At 47.6% G+C, this 21,592-nt stretch overlaps 1 protein-coding gene across 1 annotated transcript in view; it reads right to left on the bottom strand.

Moving 5' to 3' along the window:
- LOC147703677 (serine protease 53-like) overlaps window positions 1–21,341 on the bottom strand; it is a 187,351-nt gene extending 166,010 nt beyond the window's left edge. The window contains exon 1 of the mRNA XM_086932035.1: window positions 21,230–21,341. Within this exon, the coding sequence (XP_086788161.1) occupies window positions 21,230–21,269 (40 nt within the window). The 5' untranslated portion in view covers window positions 21,270–21,341. The remainder of the gene's footprint in view (window positions 1–21,229) is intronic.
- Between the last annotated feature and the right edge of the window lie 251 nt (window positions 21,342–21,592).

Here is a 21,592-nt window from a genome sequence, read left to right as displayed (position 1 = left end):
ACTCGCCACCATACATCCTCAGGTCTCCATCCCTAAATCTTACTGTTCTTGGTGCATTTCCATGTGCCGAGTCACGAGTTTACACTTTTAATCTACTTGGACCTCATTAATCATCAATGAAACCCTCTCCCATATGAGCTTTGCTCAATCAACTCTTTCTCTGATTATAAAATTGAACTCACTCAACTTTGAGATTCTGGGCAACCAATGTCTTCTATCACAACTTTTATAACCATGTCTCCCCTCATCCCTGCACAATATGGGATACTCTGGGGCACATTTATCAAATGTCCACGCAGCACAATGCAGCAAGCCACCTTGCTGCGCTGTGTGAAAGGGAAAGGACAGGAATGCGTTGCATATAACATTACACAGCGCATTCCTGTCCTTTCCATGCGCTGGCACACAATGTGCTGCCTAGCGCCGACACACGCACCCTGGCGCCATGCTGCAAAGGTGCCAGCGTTTTAAGCAGGATTCTTTTTCGTGTAGGAAGGGACACTTTCTAGCACAAAAACCATCCTCTGAGGCATGTTCCTCTTTTTATGTGTGCTGCAAAACACAGCACACATAAAATGAGAAAAAAAACAAGGAGAAATAAAGATATTTCTCCTCATTACGCCTCACCTAGGGAGACGTAGCATTTTGTAGCAGTCCCAGGTCTGCCAGTAATGGAAAATCTGGAAATGCACCAAAATCCAGGGGTAGATGCATGCCAACACCCACGCTCAAACGTAGAATGCTTCCCTGTGGCAGAGTAATGCAACAAAGCGATTTCTGCTGCGTTACATTACTCTAAATGTCTCAAGCCATGCAAGGCCACACAAGGTGGCCTTGCGTGGCTTGAGTGATCTAACTTAGGTTTTGCATCGCCCTTGCACCAACTTGCATGGTGCAAGGGCTATGCCAAACCTTGATAAATCTGGCCCTCCGTATGTTTCATTGGCCATACGCCCTTTGGTGGCCTTTGGATGCACTGAAGAACTGGAGTCTATAGCTTCAATGCTTCAAGTATCTGACAGGAGTTTACATGGTGCCAGTCTCTGCACGGCAATGTAGGGCAACAACAGGAGCCTGGTGCACAATGCACAACAGGAATATTCCTCCGCGTGTCCCTGTCCTGGCTAAACACCCCCGATGGCCTTTGGATGCATGGAAGAGCAGGACTCTCCGGCCGATGGATCATGGTTGGATCCAAGACACCAACCAAAACCAACAAGAGAGAAAGGGTATGAATATTCACTCTTATACCCCTAGTCCTAGTAACTCAGATCAACAAAAGAGTGAATCAAAAGCATAAATAGCAACCTCGTACTGAACGTCCGAGGTGCAAAGGAAAGAAAATGGATGTGGAAACATATACATAAGGGAGTGGGACACAACAAAGTGATTTGAAGAACCCTCACTCACCACCTGGTGGTGACATGCTTCATCACCGGGTTCCCACTGGAAAGACAGAGTGTCTTCCCAGTGTGCTTCAACGCCTGGTCACAGCGGAGCTGGATCTTGTGAGTGTTGAGGGTGTGATTGAGGCCAAATTCAGCTTGAGTGAGTGCGAAAATACAGAAAAGACCTAAAAAGTGCAGAATCGTGACTTTCAACTATTTTATTGATAGTCCGATGTGCACTGGTTAAAAACAAATTTAAATGGACACATAGGTGTGGTCTTGGTTATTAAAGACCCCTAGTCCATAGTGGAAAAATTGGTCGACATGTTTCTGCTTAGTAAGAGCCTGAGTCGCTCAGCTTTCGTCAGGACCATAAAGTGTGATCCTCCGGTGGTGTACACACCCTAAGGTGCACCCTGCCGTGAGGAGTTTGGGTGAAAAAAGAAAAAGTTTTTTCCTTTCCAGTGAGTATTATACTTACGGCAAAAAAGCCGTTCAAGACACTCGCAGCAATTTTGCTGGGGTCATATACAAGAGGTACATCAATGTGAGACCTCGTGGGCAAAACGCGATGTGGGGCAATTCTTCACGCCGCAATTATATTTGCAGGCGACTCACCGCCAAATACCTATTTCAGCACAATCGCGGCCCGGAGGATCACACTTTATGGTCCTGACGAAAGCTGAGCGACTCGGGCTCTTACTAAGCAGAAACATGTCGACCAATTTTTCCACTATGGACTAGGGGTCTTTAATAACCGAGACCACACCTATGTGTCCATTTAAATTTGTTTTTAACCAGTGCACATCGGACTATTAATAAAATAGTTGAAAGTCACGATTCTGCACCTTTTTGAGTCTTTTCTGTATTTTCGCAATCACTCAAGCTGAATTTGGCCTCAATCACACCCTCAACACTCACAAGATCCAGCTCCGCTGTAACCAGGCGTTGAAGCACACTGGAAAGACACTCTGTCTTTCCAGTGGGAACCCGGTGATGAAGCATGTCACCACCAGGTGGTCAGTGAGGGTTCTTAAAATCACTTTGTTGTGTCCCACTCCCTTATGTATGTGTTTCCACATCCATTTTCTTTCCTTTGCACCTCGGACGTTCAGTACGAGGTTGCTATTTATGCTTTTGATTCACTCTTTTGTGGATCCAAGAGACCACATGCAGATGTCATGCAGATCTGACAAAGACATCTTTTTATGACATCTGTGAAATGGAATTAAGATCCCAAATGTTTAGGAGGAGACATTTTACACTATGTAGACAGCTGAGTATTTTCGTAAATTAAGTATCTAGAGAGCTCCATACCCATGTTGATAAGGTGGAGAAACAACCAAACTGATGCCAGATTGTAATATGTTGGCTTCCTGCCTCTGTGTTAATATTTTTGTGGATTTCAGTGTTGTTTCCCCATTTTATAACTTTTGATGATCAGTGTTTAATACACAGCCCGCACACAGAAAAATACACAAAAGGTTTTTTTAGGGCTATATGTCCACAGTCCACAAGAGTGTATCCTGTGGTTCTATCAGCATATCAGTTCATTTGAATTGGGATTCATAAAGCTCACAACATCCTGAAAGTTTTTAGCCGCTAATAATGACTTGAGTAGCAGAGAACAGAAAAAAGAATGATTATGAGAATAAAAGGGTTTTTAGAGACTTTCAGAAGGGAAGGTAAGTTGGCATGTTTTGAGGTTTGTGGGGTAAATTGTTCCACATTTGTGGCGCTTGTAACTAAAACACCCTATTCCCATGATATGTTCTCTGAAACTGGGGAATGAGAAGGAGGACTGAAGAGTCAGATCAAAGTCTTCTTGTCTCGATACATCTCCTAGAAATACATTTAGGGGACGTCCATAAAGGAAGTGGTGGTCTATGCAACACACATAAAAAAGGATATGTTTCTAAATAGGTAACCAGTACAGTTATTCGAGAATAGTCTTGGCATCACTAACGCAAGATATGCCAATAGTCAGGCAGGCAACCTTTTTTTCCGGAATTTTATATAGCATGAACTTGACCCGAAGGTATTAGAGCACCAGTTGCATTACAGACGGATGCATTCATTTTTTGTTAGGCACAGGGAGATTAAGTGATTTTTCTCAGAATCACAGGCTGTTGAGCGTCCCTTGCGGAGACTCGAACCCAGTTCCCCAGCTTCGAGGTGGACAGCTCTCGTCCTTAGGCTATATCCTCTCCCCTAATTTACCTGATTTTGAATGGATTTGAGCAGGTGCTTTCAGGTGCTCAGCACCTGCACTTCTTTTACAGGCTACAATTTCTGAACCTGCAGGTGTTGGTCTCAATATTAATTGTTCAAATTCAAAATAAAAATAATAACATACATTGCATGGTGGCTGGCTGGTAAATGTTCATAGGCAGACTTTTGCTGGGTGATACCTCATTTTCTTAATGGTAAATGTTCATAGGCAGGCTGGCATACGACTGTCCAGGCAGGCATGATTGTGTATCACCACGTTAGTGATGATGTCATCACACTGATCACAAATCCAAGAAGTCATCAACAAACTATGGCTTGCATTCTATTCCCCTGTCTGCTGCACCCTGACACTGCCTGAGCCTAAACCTCCCATTGGATAATTGTAGCTGGGGGCTGGCTCATGACGGAGTTGAGGCAAACAAGCTTCAAGAGCGCATTTTGAACTTGGGAGTGAGGGTTCTTGAGGAGGAATAAATGAAAGTAAGTGTGGACTTTCCACTTGTTGCGTAGCCAGAGAAGCATATCCGGCAGCCCTGCATTGCTGCTATCGTCAATGTGCTTGATGCGGCTGTGGCCCAACACAAATTTTGTGCACCATGGCGTCACCTATAGAATCTGTGTGCTGCACCCCAGCATAGTAATTGCTGAGCGTGAGTGAGTCCAGTAGGCACCGCAGCCATACTTACCGGCATTGGCAGCATTACTGCTGGGGACAATGCCTGTGCTGTAGAAGGCAGGGTCACCACAAGCTGAGCAGTGGATGTCGATGTCATCGCCATCCCTGGACGTAATAATTACAGGCAGCACTAGCAGTGACATGACCTGCTGTGTTCAAGCAGCCGCCTGTTCCACAATAAACCCAGTCATACCACACTGATTAATATATGCGAAAAAGCATTTTCATTTGATGTACATTTTGTTTTTGCACCCTTGTAGGTAAAAAAGTAAAACACGTCATCTACCGCTTCTTTAGGAATGACAACAGGAAAACGCAGAGTTCAAAATAGCAGGAACATGTACAGGCTGATGACAGGGTCACAAGCAGCAGTAAAGAGGAGAAGAAACAACAAGAAAGGAGAGAGATATAACGGAGTAAAGTAGAAGGAAAGGAGGAGAACAAATCAGATAAAAAGAGAAAGCAGCCATGATGTGAAGAAGAAAGCATTAAGAAGAGAGAAGATAGAATGAAAGGATGTGGAGGACAGGACAGAGGGAAAAAACAGACAAATGATAACATGGAGACACAGCTAATCCCTGCTAGAGAGTGATAGTAAAGAGCCAAGATCGAGGGTAGAGAGAGCAGAGCATGGATAAAAGTGAAGAGAAAAAAGGGCAGGGCTAAAATGAATAGAGGGCAAATCAGAAATGCAGGGTGTGACAAAGATTATAGAAAACAATTAGAGAGGTGAGAGGATAGACTCTTAGAGCAAAGACCTATGGGACTGACAACAGATCAAGGTTAAAAGATAGAGACTGAGGCAGTGAGCGTGTTGAAAGTGGGGCTCCCGGAGGAAGACGTAAGCGGTGGTCTCCTTGGCAAAATTTTCAGGACCTGCACTTCTTTTTTTACAAATTAAGCACTGGACAGTAGTCGAGTAAGTGATGTGGTCTTTATGCTTAAGTAAAAGCTATTGCAATAGTGCATTCTGGAACCTATGATAGAAGAAATATCTAGCTCAGAGAAAAGAAAGGGAAGCAAAGGACAACGTTTCAAATGAAATATACAGTAGGAGATGACGGATTACACTTGGTTATGTTTCTGAAGGGAAAAGTTGATTTCGAATCCCAAACTATTTACACTGGCAGCAGGAGGGGGCGGAGGCCAAAGTTGACCAACCAAAGATTTGTATGTCTTTTTTTTATCTATTACCACCAGGAAAAACCTGGCAGTGAGGGAGAGAAAAAGCAATAATGACTCCCACACCCTTGGAGAAAACTCCCAAAGTATGGGGGGGTCATTAGCTCTTTGTTTTTCAGAAACAAACTACCCCTCTCGTAGTTGGTTTCTTTAATACAAAAATGTTGAAAATGTTTAGTGAAAAGCATCCAAACCGACGGCAGACGTCCACCAAACATTTTATACACTGAAAGGAACCACTGCGACGACACTTCCTTTCAATGTATAGAGATAACGGCTGGGCAGGTAGTCATCTCTAAATCTGGCGGACGGTAGTCCGTCAGGATGGAAGAGGTAATGTCTTCCACCATCCTGACAGAGTACTGTCTGCTAAAATCTAAATAATACCCTAAGTCTAACGAGAAGTTGATTATTAGTATCATAAATAATTGATTTTGTGTTTTTGTACTTTTATGGATATTTTTATCCGAATAAAGTTTATATTGATTGATTGATTGATTGAGTAGCATAAATATGTATATTGACACTGATAGAACACACAATCGCTGCCAGTGGTCTCATGTAGATTTAACAAATAGGGAGACATGGCAGAACTCTATGGACACTTTGTTGTGAGAAGGTTGTTCCAACAATGGCCCTAATTATCTAGAAGTAATGTACATCTTTTTACTTTAAAAATAGGATTTAAGAAACAGGAATCAAAGTATACCCTATTTTTGTACGTCCCCTGATATCTTGAAGGAATTAGTAAGAAGAAGGTCCTGAGGAAGGTGGCCTAGAGCCGCCGAAACGCGCGTCGACCTGGTGCAGGGGTCTCCAAATCTTTTTTGAGACCCTTATATTGGCATTGAGATCGTGCCAATCCAGACTCAGTTCTTCCTTTTTCCTTTATGGGTGTGGTGTGAATGAAGTTTGGATGTGAGGGAGTGTGGATTATGTGCTTTTTGTATATGATATCAGGTGGTGTGTTTTTTTCAACTTTTTGGGGTCATGTGTATTTATAATTCCTTTGTGACATTTGTATATACTTGTTAAAAATTATGTCTTTTGAGAAAAAAATATTTATATAAAGTATGCAGTTGTGATAACATGTTTTATATTTGAACAACCAAAAAAAAGTAAAAAATATATGAAATGTGAATAAAATAAGAAATAAACTGAAAACATGTTGCTTAAATTTCTGTCACCTTTTTTAAAGTAAAAAGATGTACATTACTTCTGGATAATTAGGGCCATTGTTGGAACAACCTTCTCACAACAAATTGTTAGTTTTCCCCTCTGTTCCATGGCCACAACTTAACTTCACTGAGGGGGTCCCATCCTACATGCTGCTTGGACCTCTATGGACACCACAAGAGCAACTAGGAGAGGTGAATAATATTGTCGTGTAGACCTTTGGGTTCTCCCACCTAGGAAGGAAGTGAATCAGTCAAGGACTATGTTCTTTATACAAAGCACTGTTGACTGGTAACTGTTGCATGATAAACAGTATCAAACACCGCTGACAGATCGAATAAGATCAGGGCATTTGCATTTCTGTTGTCAATCACCGAGCATAAGGTGTCTGCTACCACCAGCATAGCTTAGTCAGTACTTCCCTATGGTGTCAAAACCATCCTGAGATTTATCCAGCACTTCATTGATTTCTACAAATGAACATAGTTGTTTAGCTACAGCTTCTTTGAGGATTTTGGCAACCCCTGGCAGAAGGGTATCTAGATGATAGATGGCTGGTGAAGAAGCATCAAGCACAGGTTTACTGAAAAATAACAGGATCACAATACTTGATTTGAAAATACTAAGAATGGCATTGGTGGCAAGAGAGGCATTAAAGCTTTATAGGAAGGACAACTATATACTGTCACCTAGGGTATGACCTACGCTGTGTTATTAATTGCTGCACCAAATGGAGGTCCAAATGTTGAAAAATTACCAAGTTATGCCCTGTAGGACTGAGGCCTATTTTCTGCATTTGTATTATGTTCAGAAGAAAAACAACGGTTTAAATCTTTAATGGCAAATATATAGCTTTGAAGTGTCTATACTACAATCTACATTTCTCTGCTATGCATTAACCGGCTGGAGACGGACTCATCGACTACCTCACCTCCTCGCCACATCCTTTCTCACCACCTTCCCTCCTATGCCATAGAACACTCTTTCATACTTCACGGTTGTGGTTTCACCCCATATGCCCTGTAGTGCGATGCTAGGGTAACAGTCTATAGAAGTACCCCATACTGCAGCCGATTGTTGCAGAACCACCTTCTGGAAAGGTCCTATTAGAGGGCCCCGCCAGATTACCTGAACAAAGGAACCCTCCGGGCATGGTGACCCCAGGGGCTCTTTAGAACCTCGGTAATTGTGTTATAGCCGTGCAACACCTTCAGTGGAGCTAATATAAACCTGGCTTGGATTGCCACAATTCAAGAGTATCCACACACCTCATCCCTGACATTGTCATTCGTCCCAACTAAGCCTCTCCCATGTATTTATGTTACTAATAAGCAGCTTGTAGGTTAGGGACACAACCTCTCTCGACAATGGGTGGAGTGTCGTCAATTTTCTAAGGAGGCGCTCACGTGCATCTCTTAGTACTTTAGTATATGCCAGAGCAGTCTGAGACGCAGGTATCAAAGCTGTTGTATATTGGCAAATCCATAATCATCCTCAAGGCTCTCAACAGTCTTCATCTCATCAGACCACCCTAGGTTCCCCAGTTTTGAGATTCAATTCTTATCCCATTTCTTGAATCCAATCATACCTGGAACCTTGTGTAAAACCATGTCATTCGGCAGTGAGACCTCACGTATAAGAACCCCTTTTCAGCCTAGTGGTGAGGGGGCTGTCTCCAAGCAGTCAGTAACACTAGGGCTCTACAGATCCTGTGCTTTGACGAAACCCTCCAGCCCTTTAATATAACCCCTACTACTGAAGCCGGACCCGTCTACATTGATAGATTGTTCCGTTAGGAGGAGTGGGTGTGGGTAATACCATCACCGTGGATTCTGGGTCCAAGGTCTTGTATGACAATGGTGCTGCAGGTTAGGATTGGGGTGCAGTGACTTTGTGGGCCCACATGTCAGCTTTGGGTCACCGTGGCAGAGTGGGCCACTGCAAACAATGCAGTGGGGCCAATGTAGTGAGAAGCCTTAAGAATGGCATCAAGAAGATGACAGGCTGCAACAAACAATCTCAAATACCTTCTTTGCCTGGGGTGCCTAAATACCTTGCACTGAGGCTTCTCCTCCTTGTGTCAGGAGAGAGGTGTTTGGGAGGTGGCAGGGCATATGCCGGTGGTGCTGTAGACAGCAAAGGGGTAAAGATGAGAGTTAATATGTGCAGGGACAGAACACAGAGGTAACTGAAAGAAAAAGAAGGGTGCAGAGAAGAGAGACAGAGTGCTAGATGTAAAATGTGCCGGAAAAGAAAAAGGTGCCAGGGGGAAGGAAAAGGGGCTTAAGGAATATGGTCGTTCAGGGAAAACGCTGAAGAATAAAATAATACTTTAGAATAATCTAAAAAAAAATATCCTATATCTTGCACAAAACTGGTTGCGAGGGCACAACCATAACCCTGAAGGAAGAAAAGTAAGAAAAAAACGGGCAGATTGTCAGAGGACAAGATGTATGTTAAAGGGCTTAGTTTGTACCAGTGGTTACAGGTGGTGGAAAGCGTGCTCACTTTAGGGGACTGGGATTCCTTTTTAGGTCTTGGCCTGCGTAGGCTGCGCTTGCGTAGTCTCGCTGGTGAGATTTTATGTTTTCCAGAGTGGGGCTTGAACCCGCCCCTCTTCTCCATTGGCTGGCTTCCTAAACGAAGGCCAGCCATTGGAGAAGAGGGGCGTCTGTCCATTTAAGCCCCGTCTTTTTCGAATTCGGGGGTGTGTTTTTTAGGTTCTTTCTCTCCTCTTCCGATTGGCTGGAATTTTACATTCCAGCCAATGGGAAGAGGAGAGAAAGAAAATCATGCCCCCCAGTCGGAAAATGACGGGGCGTTTCTCCGAGCCATTTTTGCTGGACCTCGGAGAAACTTGGTGGTGTCATGGCGTGGTTCGCTTTCCTGCCGGAGCTCGCTTTGCTGCCATCTACCGAGGGTAAGTATCTGCCCTCTAGTGATGGCCCTTTTGCCTCCGCGTGGTCCGATTTCCTGCCGGAGCTTGCTTTGCTGGCTTTGGGGGCAAGGAAGCTGAATTCATAGAAGAAATGTTGGGGGATTCGGAAGGGGTGGGAGGCATTGGAAATACACTGGGAAACCAGCTCTGGAGATTGGAACATGGTAATATCACGGCGGGCGTGGGGAGCTGAAAAATACAAGCGATATATTGCGGGACACGATTGCATAAAACGATGGGGGTGGGGCAGACATAACAAATGCTGGGGGGTGGCATGAGCTATCAAGGTATAAACATAATCACAAGTTATCGGGAGAGGTGAGGGTGCAAGCCAGCTCCGAGAAAGGCCAGGAGGAATCTTGGAAACGGATGGGAAATCCCAATGGTAAATAAGCAGGGGGGCAGTTTACAAATCCTGCATGTGTGGAGAGGTGGTTGTACGAGTACGTGTGAAACGCTGAAGGCAATCGTAGCAAAAACCAAGGAATATCGCCAGGACCATAGCGAGCCCGTACTGAGGCTGCTGTACACCAAAACTCAGTTCTGATCCAGCCACGAGTGAGTATTCCCCCACCTCTCTCCTAATTCCCTCTAGCTCAGGGCACCCCTGTGTGAAAAGTGAGTTTCCCAAGAGGCTGTTGGCGCTCTCTGTCCCACTGTTATCTCACTCGACTCACTCTTTTAGAACGAGCTAAGATGGCGGCTGCTGCCCTCTCGGCTGCATCGGTCCGTTAGCGGAGAGGAGACCTCGGCGTGGAGACACCACCGCTTCCAGCGCCTGACGGGACCTGCCACCTGATGTTCCACCGCAGCGTAAGGGGTGAGCGGCCCGCCAGGATGATCGGCGAGCTGTGAGGCACTGCGGCGATCCCCCATTCTCTGGGAGGCTGTGGAGGCAGGACGGATCGGGCGAGTGGAGAGCCCTCCAGAAAAGTCCATGCGGGGGAGGGAAAATCGGTCCTTGAAGGTGCCCCATTTGCAGAAAAGCATGCAGCATGTTGTCTCCCCCAAGCCCCCAGGATTCGGGACCCCCTTCATGCCCCCAAGGGGAGAGTGCTGAGGAGCCTTAGTCACAGCCCGTGAGGAAGACCGCGCGGCCCCGGGGGTCAATGGGGTGCTCCATCCCGCGCGGACCACCCAGTGCCAGCCAAGCCAGGGCGGGCACTGCCAGCACCAACGTGGCGCACAGTGGGCCCAGGCACCAGCAGAGGAGGAGCAGCAGCAGCGGGAAGCCGGCTGGTATTTTTCGCTTTTCTTGCCTCTGTTCCCTGCTTGTGCGCAATGTTATTGCCTCTGTTCCCTGCTTGTGCTCGACTCTGTTCCCTGCTTGTCCTCGATTTTCTTGCCTCTGTTTCCTGCTTGTGCTCGCTTTTCTTGCCTCTGTTCCCTGCTTCTGCTCGATTTTCTTGCCTCCGTTTCCTGCTTGTGATAGTTTTTTATTGCCTCTGTTCCCTGCTTGTGATCGCTTTTTCTTGCCTCTGTTCCCTGCTGGTGATCATTTTTTCTTGCCTCTGTTCCCTGCTTGTGCTCGCTTTTCTGGCCTCTGTTCCCTGATTGTGCTAGTTTTTTCTTGCCTCTGTTCCCTGGTTGTGATCGTTTTCTTGCCTCTGTTCCCTGGTTGTGCTCTCTTTTCTTGCCTCTGTTCCCTGGTTGTGCTCGATTGTCTTGCCTCTGTTCCCTGCTTGTGCTGTTTTTTCTTGCCTCTGTTCCCTGCTTGTGATTGTAATTTCTTGCCTCTGTTCTCTGCTTGTGATCGTTTGTTCTTGCCTCTGTTCCCTGCTTGTGATAGTTTTTTCTTGCCTCTGTTCCCTGGGGCGTTACTGGGCAGAGATGGGCGTGTGGCTCACCTAGACTGAGGGAAGCAACGGGTGAGCTCTTGGAGTTGGTGGGGGCCTCGAATAACCCATTTGTAAATAAGGAGACTCCCCGGGGTGAGGGTGTGTGTGTGTGTGGCTCTGTGTGTGTGGCTCTGTGTGTGTGGCTCTGTGTGTGTGTGTGGCTGTGTGTGTGTGTGTGTGTGTGTCGCTCTGTGTGTGTGTGTGTGGGTGGTTGCGTGTGGCTCTGTGTGTGGCTCTGTGTGTGTGTGTGTGGGTGCAAATGCAATAGGTCTCGCGTTTGCAAGAGATTAAGCTATTGGCATTGTAAATGACAATGCCATTTATTTATATGTTTTAAAAACAAAAATGCCATGAGCAATGCCAGTAGCTCTAACTTAAACAAAGACGAGGTCATTGCATTGTAAATGCTTGTCATTAATAGCTATTGACCCAGAGAGAGGAAGGAAGAAAAGCGAGAATGAGGAAGATGAAAAAGAGAAAAATGGGAAAATAGTGACAAAAAGAGGAAGGAGAGATGAAAAAGAACGTGCAATGGTGAGATAAGAGACAGAAAGTGTAGGATGGTGCAAGAATGAGGCATAAGGTGTAATCCATTTGTATACAGGTGTGTTGACTTACAAGTTACACGAGATGTGGCTTCGAATCAGCCTTTCACTCCTTCCCTACTCCACTTTCACCCACAGAGGGTGGAAGCTTCAGCTTGGCATGTACTAAGGGATTTTTCCATTTTCTTTAAAGAGCTCTAAACTCTACCTCTGGCATGAAACATATTTCCTAAGGGGTGTCTTTGTCTCAGTGTGCAAAATGTTAATTGAGAATACATCAATCAGTCGGACTAGGATTTCGAATTTATAGCAACCCATCTCTCAAGAGTGAAAGGAGCATACCTCAAATCAAAAAAGTAACTTGGTTTTCATATTATCTGTACTCCATCTCGGGTTTCTGCTAAGTGTTTTTTAGTAACTTTTGATCCGTTTGAGCTAGACATTTTTGGGGGTAAGCTCTGAAAAGGATGCAGTTGATGATGAATTACGTGGTAAATCCATATTTATGCAGAAAACAAAGCATATGCAGAAAACAAAGCAGAATCAGAATGACATAATTCCAGTGGCTCTGCCCTGAGCCCATGAACACTAGAGCCATCTGTCAGTGTAGATGGGTTGCACAGTCTTGCCCCTCAATTCACACAGAACCTTGAACATCAGAGCTATAAGTCCCTGTGCAGAGTTTGTACAGACTGGGAATTGAGCAGCAAAGATTCAGGTTACACTAACAGTGCCGGCTCTGGGCATGGGTGTTAAATCCCAACAAAAAATGTATTCTGTAGTAAATAGTTGGGTACAAGGGATTTCAGTCGAATAATGTAAAGTGCTAGTCAGAGTCCACCTGGGATTTTTGACATGCCCACACTGGCTAAAACACACACTCTCTCTCAGCTATACTTTGAAGACCTTCAACAATGTTGATTAGTTTGAACATTTTTGTGCTTTAAGTACCCCTAACAGTCCACACTCCTCTCTTTCCAATGCCACTTAAGCCCCCCTCATGTCCTGCTTCTCATATAATTTATTTTAACAAGATGTCCCAGTCCAGAGGGATTGTTGGGGAATATCTGAAGCTCACCACCACCCCCCATCCCCTAGAGTTCCCTGTATTTATCGGGGTGTAGACAGGATTCCAGAGGCGAGTCAGACGGAGCCTATGCTCGCCAGCACAATCTAGCCTTTTTCACAGCTTGCCCATGCTCGAATCTAAGAAAACCAGGGCTGTTTATAAGAGCGTAAATAGGTTTGTGGTGCCACGGGCCGCAAGTCACACAGATCGCTATGCACACCAGAGTTCTTTACTCTTGTTGACAACTTGCACATGCTCGAACCCATGAAAACCAGAGCTGTTTTATCAGTATATAAGTAAGGTCTATCTGCAGAGACATGGGCTGCAAGTCACACAGAGCCTATGCAGTCCTGCCAAGTATCATGCATCATGTGTGACACTCACGCATTTCAGTGCGGTGTTCCGCATCACCGCACTGAAATGCAATGACACACATTTTTAATGCTACTCAGAAACTGGTGCTGACTTGTGTGCAGGCTCTGCTCCCCGGCGCTGTACTGCAGACTCACTTGTCAGCAGAGCTGTCTCAGATAGTTAAACAGTAAAATCTGTGTCTCGGGCTCTGAGAGTCAGTGGGGTGCTACAATGTTAAGACTTCCCTGGCTTTAATTCCCAGTCCCGGCGCAGCCCGCGCGCTCGCGACGCGGCTGTCAATCACTGAACCGACTCCCTCACTGTCCAAGACTCGACCGGACGGGGCCTGCCCTCACTCAGCTCAGCAGAGGTCAGGTTGCTACTGGCTGCTGTGGCGCCGTGGGAGGATTATTAATCGGATGTGACCTTCACGTCCCGCTGCCTGCAAAGGAAGTGAGGTCATTGGTCGTTAGAAGCGGCAGGGGACGAGAGAGATATGTAGCGTTTGTGCTGGGCTAGCGCTATGTGAGCGGCCGCGTTACGCTAAATAATACAGGAGCCAGGTTTGCTGTCTAGACGTGGCTCTGACTGCCCGCCGTAGCCACGCTACTTTATTTTATATCCTCCCGCGTCTGACGTCACGCGTCAGCGCAGGGACGCTCCGTTGGCGCGGGTCAGCTAGACTGCTGCCCCTGCACCCCGGAACACTACATTCCCTCTAACCTTTATCAAAATAGAACAATTTTAAGATTACAGTAAATTATAAAAGGATGGATCTGTTACCAGTCTGTGAGTGTTCATTCAGGGAATCAGTCCACCAGGTAGTCAGCCAGCTGGGAGGAGGGGGCTGGATTCCGCCGCAGTCCGTACCTATACTGGCCCCCCTTGGGTACCATCGCCCTCGGTGTCCCCGGAATTGAGGTGCTGCTTCCTCCAGCCGAAGGAAGTGGGCTTGACATCCTGCTTTCAGGTGTGGCTGGAAACTAAGGTGTGCCTTGGTTCCCCAGGCCTTCTTCCTCCGAGATGTATGGATCAGTCCCTGGCTCCTCTTCCTGCTGTGGACTCAGGCTGGACGGTGTTGCTCCAGGTGAATGGCTCTGGTGGGCTTTCTTGAAGAACGATATGTCTCTGGTAACGGTTTCGGCTCCTCTCTGAGCTGTCACCATGGTACCGTTCCGGCGAGTGACTGTCCAATGTTGATGTTCGAACGGGAGTCGGAATTTGCTTCCAGGATAACGGTCCTTGACATAGACCTGGTCACTCAATTGAATCATGGATTCTCGGGCTCCTCGTCGTTTGCTGGCTTGTTTATTGGAGTGAGTTCTATTTGCCAAGGCCTTCTCTTTGCTGGCTCGTTCGGGGACCCACGTGGGGTGGTTCGGGATGGTATCCTTCACTATCCGGCCCATGGTCGACGCACTAGGTGCCGCCTCTGTTGTGACGTGTGGGGTCATGCGATATTCTCTCAGGAAGCTGTAAATGGCTTTTTCTAGAGGGGAGCCATCTGCGAGGGCTATGCGGATGGTCTTGTTGAGCGTGAGCATGAACCTCTCGACTTCCCCATTGGCTTGGGGCCAGCGCAGGGTTATTTTGCGATGATGGATTCCCCAGCTCCTAAGGTATTCGGCAAACTCTTGTCCTTGGAAGGGCGGCCCGTTGTCAGTCTTGACTACTCCAAAGATGCCAAGAGTGGCGATAGTCTTCTCGAATTTGGCGATGACTTCCGTGGCCGTTTGGCTCCCTACTATCTCTATCTCAGGATATTTGGTAAAGTCATCAATTATCATGAGCGCGTATCGCCCATCAGGGAGGTGTCCAAAATCTGCACTTACACACTCCCACGGCCTATGAGGATTGTCTTCAGTCACAACTGGATGAGGGCGGTCTGGCGGCCCCGCTGCCTGACACCAGTTGCATGCTCTGACAGTTTCTTCCACCATTGGGTCCATGCCTGGGAACCACACCTTGTCTCTCAGTCGGCTCTTAATTTTTCACCATGCCTTGGTGTCCTCGATGTGCTAGTTCCACCGCTTGATGGGTTAGGCTAGCCGGCAGGACAAGGTGGGGGCCCCTTAGGAGGCATCCTTGGCTGTCGAGGGACAGTTCTTCTTTGATTCTCAGGATGGATTCCAGGGTTGCTTTCGCTTGTGGTGTCCTCTTGCTCAGGGAGTCCTGGATAGGGTGCCAGTTTCCTGACTGGATTGCATCGGCGACCAGTTGGTGGCATTCGTCGTCCTGTGAGGCTTCAATGATGGACTCCAGGCTCGTGGGCAGTGGTCGGGACCTTTCTGTCACCAACCGGACATACTCCTCTGTGTCTTCCGCTTTTTCCCTCTCCTTCAGAGTGGCTTCCTGGGGGTGTCTCGATAGGTAATCCGTGGGGTTTGTTGACCCTGGCTTGTACTCCACCCTGTAGTCGTACCCTTGTAGCTGAAGTATCCACTTCTCGATTCTCGGAGGTGGTTTTGATACTGTGCCCTGAAACAGGGGCAGGAGAGGCTTGTGGTCTGTGGTCATCGTGAAGGAGTGGCCGTGCACGTAGACGTGAAAGTGTCGGCAGGCACAATGGATGGCTATGGCCTAACTCTCAATCTGCGAGTACCTCTGCTCTGTGTCCGTCAATGAGCGGCTGGCGTATGCGATGGGTGCCCGCTCCCCGTTGCTCTGAAGCTGCGTTAGCACTGCACCTAGACCGAAGGGGCTGGCGTCTACGGCCACATTGGTGGGCTTTGAGGGATCAAAGTATGAGAGGGTGGTGTCCGCCGATAGCGCGGCCTTTGAGTCTCTGAAAGCTTTCTCTTGCTATTGGCCCCATTGCCACGTGGTGGCTGATTTGGTCAGTTCTCGAAGTGGCTTGGTGAGGTTGGAGAGGTCAGGGATGAAGCGCCCACAGAAGTTCACCATCCCCAGGAAGCTCCTTGCCTCTGAGACGTTCGTTGGGGCCGGGGCTTCTTGGACATCCTTTACCTTGTCCGGGTCTGGCGCTACTCCGTTGTCCGAAAAGGTATACCCAAAGAAACTGATCTTTCGCTGTAGGAACTGGCACTTTTCTCGGTGTAGGGTTAACCCTGACTCTTTGATTCTTTGTAGAACCCCTCATAGTCTTTGGTGGTGTTCTTCAATAGACGTCGCATAGATGAGCAGGTCACCGCTTACGTTTAGGACCCCTGGGAGTCCACTGAGGACCTCACGGATGGTGTTCTGGAACACTTCAGCTGCACTCCAGATCCCGAAGTTAAGGCGCCGATATCGCCTTAGTCCTACATTAGTGGAAAAAGTGGTTATGTACCACCTTGAATCCGGGTGGAGCGGTAGCTGGTGATAGCCTGATCGAAGATCTACTTTGGAGAAGCACTTTGCGCCGTTGAGTTCCCCTAGGGTATCGTCTATCGTGGGGGTTAGGTGCCGTTCTCTCTTCACCGCTGCGTTCAGGAGACGCATGTCCACGCAGATGCGGACTTGTCCAGGTTGCTTGGGTTTTCGGGCTACTACGATCGGGGACATCCATGGGGTGGGTCCACTGACCTTTTCTATGATCCCTTGTCTTTCTAGCATTTCGAGTTCCTCTTCCACTTTCTTCCTTAGTTGGAACGCAATGCGCCTATGCCTCAGTGCGACCGGTTGGACTGATGGGTCGATGTGGAGAGACACTTCCTTCCCTTTTAGGCATCCGATGCCTTTGAACACCTCCTCAAACTCTTCCATGATGGTGTCTAGTTCGTCTTCTAGCACTGCCAGAGCATAAGATATGAGTTTTAGATCTTCTGCCGACTGTCCGCTTAGCAGCATGCCACTGCCTTCCTTCGTGACGTAGATCGTTGTGGGCACTGTTGCCTCTTGGTGTTGTAGTTCTGTTTTGAAACACCCGATCAGAGGGATATGCGTTTTCTGGCCATAAGCGAACACTCGGATCTTCGCCTCTCGTAGTGGGGGCTTTGCTTGCAGTTGGTTGTACACGTTCGCCGCCATCAATTCAATAGACGCCCCCGTGTCAATGGTGGCTCTCACCTCTTGCTGGTGAATCTTGATGCGGCATTTTGGAAGGCGGCGTTTCTTCCTTTTAGGTTGGTCGATGGCATATACGTGGTGGATTGGATAGTCTTCTGCGTCATCGTCCATGTCTTCGCTATCTTCGCTGTCTCCTCCCTCTCTCACCACATGTGTGGCCTCCTTCTTGGCTCTCGTGGACCTGCATACTGCTGCAAAGTGGTTCACCCACCCGCATGCGCTACATTTCTTTCCTCTTGCTGGGCAGTCTTGCATGCGGTGTGGCTGGCCCCCGCAATATCCACACTCCTTCTTTTTGTCAGGTTGCTTCCTTCCGCTTGTCTGTCTCCCCTTTGGTCTTACCACGTTCACCTTTTCTGCCGTGTGGACTTGTTCAAGTTTGATAGGTCGGTGTAGGGCCGACTCCATGTGGGATGCCCTCGCTTGAGATAGTTCTTTAGACCGACCAAGTTTGAGAATGTCGACGAGGGGTTTGGACGAGAAACAGCCTTGGATGATCTGTCCTCTGATTTCCTCCTGTTCATCCCGGAATCTGCACGAGCTGGCCAGTTCTTTTAATCTGCTGTGGAAAGCGTCCAGCAACTCGTCAGCCTCCTGTTTCGCTTGGCGGAAGATGAACCGCTCGTAATCCTTGCTCGCCATAGGTTCAAAGTAGGCGGTCAGTGCTGCGAGGAGTGTTTGGTACGTCTTCGGTGTGGCCTCCGTCAACGTTTTGAAGATGCAATGTATGTCTTTGCCGCCGAGGTGTAGTAGTAGGGCTCTGCGCCTTTCTCTCGAAATGCCCGCTCCTTCAAAGTATATTTGGAGGCGGTCTGTCCAATCCCTCCAGCATGGGGCGAGGGAGGACGGAGCTCCGTCAACCACGAAGGGTTCCAGGGCGGGAATGGAAGCCATTTTGGCACGTGCGCAGTACGCCGCTCTGTTTCCCTGCGCTTGTGCGAGATGGCAGCGGTCTAGGGATTACTAGTTGTCCCTCCTGCTGGAAGAATGTACTGTCCCCTCAGCACTAGGCGCGCTCTCCTGACCTGGCTCTGAGTCCTCGGTGGCGATGCGTGTATCTGCTGTTTGTGGGTTGACTCTTGGCTCGAGGTGGTGGCGTGATGTGCTGGCCTTACCCACTCTGTCGACTGGAAGGCGCAGTGTCTGCCCGATGGGCCTTGCTCTTGCCTCCTCTCTCCGATCGCCGGCCGTGTTGCAAGCGAGGCCACTGTGCACGTGGCTGGGGCCTAGCTGCTGTATGCCCCCTTCGGTGCTCGAAGTCGGAGCTTGCCGCTCGGAGAAATGGCAAGGCGATGAGGGCATTGTGATCATGATGCGGTGGGTTCTGTGGGACCCTCGTCGCCAGTGTAGCGTTTGTGCTGGGCTAGCGCTATGTGAGCAGCCGCGTTACGCTAAATAATACAGGAGCCAGGTTTGCTGTCTACACGTGGCTCCGACTGCCCGCCGTAGCCACGCCTCTTTATTTTATATCCTCCCGCGTCTGACGTCACCCGTCAGCGCAGGGACGCTGTGTTGGCGCGGGTCAGCTAGACTGCTGCCCCTGCACCCCGGAACACTACAAGACAGTTAGTGAGTCGAGTGCCTGCTGCCTCAGCCTGCGCATAAAATGTAATATTATTATTTACCGCCCGGCCGCCGAAGTGGTTGGCTGGGACTAGACCTTAACGGGAACATCATCCATCGAGTCACCTGCAGTGACTCACTTTGACTGTCACTACAGTCTCAGCAATGGGCCCGCGCATAAAGCATTGTATCCTGATGATTGCGGGAGAGTCTGGAGACACGAGTTGTACGGCTCACCACCGGCAGTGTGACTGTGAGACAGAGAGATAGAACAAGTAGGTAATAAATTGCCAGGCAGCCGCCACTCTACGTTGTAGCCATGTGTGGTGAAGTTGCAGTCTTACTTCTGTGAAGATGAGCTGATAGGGTCCGAGGTGGTAATAAACATGCAAATCTGCGCTCGGCTTCCCTTCCGACCGCCTACAAGTTCCACGCACACAAGAGTCACACCTACACTTGCAGCCACACACAGACTTACTTGCACATAGTGTGGCCAGTCAGTGACACGCAGACACACACAACATTTATGACACAACAGTTTTCTCAGACCGGTGGGCTGATGTAACATGATTTCGCTATGCTGGCTAAACGTTCACTTGACCCAGTTTTACTAATGCCACTATACATGATCTATCATTAACCTTCTGCACAGCGTCACCGTTGGATAGTTTTCTCTTGAAACTGGCAAACACGTGTATTCTTAAAAGAAACTTTCAGATTTCATTTTCCATGTTAATCATTTCCATTTTAAAATACGCATGTTGTAACCTGGTACAGTTTATCCGTGGTGATGGACCAGATTTTGCTTTCATGAAAGTGGCACAGGGATTCCAAGTTTTTTGGGTGGCTGCTCTCTGAAATTACCACGCATTGTCATTAATTAACTGTTATGGCTTAACAAACCATTTGTTTTAACTGAAATGTATACTAGACATAACATTCAACTTTATTAAACTATAGTTATGCTCCCAAACATGTATTTTATTGGTTATTATGATGCCAAATATATCTGCCACATGACCCTTTTGGCAAAAGAAAGCAGGTCGGTGATCTTGTGTAGGGACTTTAGGAACATTAGGCAGTTTTGAGGCAGTTTTCATACCACAACATGGACTAATTTGTGAAAACTATCTTATTGCATAGGCATAACTGTTGATCTCTATTCAGTTTTTGGTTCTCAAACTTGCATCATTAAAAGTGCTACACGTAAGACATGTATATGTTACACGTCAGAAGACTGAATATATGGCTATGTCACACATATGCAGTCTCAAAATTTGACAGCTATGTATTAGGTCAGTGCAATTACTCCAGATAGTTTACACAAGAGGCATTTTATTCTTCCAAAATGCCACGGGTTAACTTGTTTCACAATTAGAATGAATATTATGTATATGTGTGAATGATGTGTGGTGATTTCTGTCTGCACCAGAGTCTAAAAGCCAAGCTGTCAATATACAATGAAATATGATATGGCGCTGCTCAATTTTAATGCTATCGCTGCAAATGTTTTATGCCTAACCAGATAGAAACATAATACAGTACTGGTTGGCGCAGTGGTAAACAGTGGCAACTGTGTTATAGTGCTATGGGGTCCCAGTCTGCTACAGAAAGCACTGGGAATATGCTATGCTATAAACGTTGCTTTTTAGGCTATTGCACAGTCATGAATGATCAGATCCACAAGATCCTCTTCTGAGCAGCTACAGTGCCTGCCTGCCTGCCGCCCAACCCCCCTCCCCCCCCCCTTACTGAGAACTGCAGTCACGCAGTCTATCTCTGGTTCTTGTGCTTCCATTTCTGGTGCTTTGAAGCGGTTTTAAGATCTTCTTAAGAGTTTCTCATTGCCCAAATGGTTGTCATTTCTGATATTTATGTGTTTCCCTCATCTTCATTGCTTGATTTTGCTCGCGAGAAAGTGTCACTCATAGTCATTGAAATGTCATTCATAATTACACTGAAATTATGAAAGTGTGGCAATCTGAAACCTTGCCAGCTATGGCCTATGCACACCTGTGCCATCTATGGCCTATGCACACCTGTGCCATCTAGTCTTGTGGACAGCTTGCGCGCACATGCTCGAGCTCATAAAAACCAGAGCTATTTACCATTGAAGCGATATCTGCAGAGACACACAGAGCAAGTATGCAGCCATCCCGTGGTGGACAGCTTACAGCCTTACACAGACGAGCCCTCAAGCAGCCGATAAAATGTGCAACGACGTCGTTTAACGCTGCCGCAGTGCGCATGCGCGACTCACCGATGACACAGAGGCCCAGAAGTGGCAGGAGGCTCCGCATCTTCCTGGAACCGGCACGCACTAACTACCACCGCCAAATCTAGAGCAGAAACCATTTATACAAACCACGGCGATGCCAGCGCCGCCCCGGGCAGAGCAGGCACACCGGTCTGAAACGAGCCACTTAGCATTCACACACCCATCCCGAACCCTGGGCGAGGGCTCTCCGCGCCCTCTCAACTGCCCTATAAACATTTCCAACCTTTATTGGCGATACCGGAAATGTTGCAACATGGGTGCACTTTTGAATTGGAATCGTCGTACCCCCCAAGGCAAAATGTGTTGCGAAAGGGGAGTGAGCAGGCGCACTGGGCTGATGATACA

Source organism: Lissotriton vulgaris, chromosome 7, assembly GCF_964263255.1.
Source record: "Lissotriton vulgaris chromosome 7, aLisVul1.2, whole genome shotgun sequence".
Classification (NCBI taxonomy): domain Eukaryota; kingdom Metazoa; phylum Chordata; class Amphibia; order Caudata; family Salamandridae; genus Lissotriton; species Lissotriton vulgaris.
Note: the sequence above shows the minus strand (reverse complement) of the source record. Positions and strands in the feature narration are given on the sequence as shown.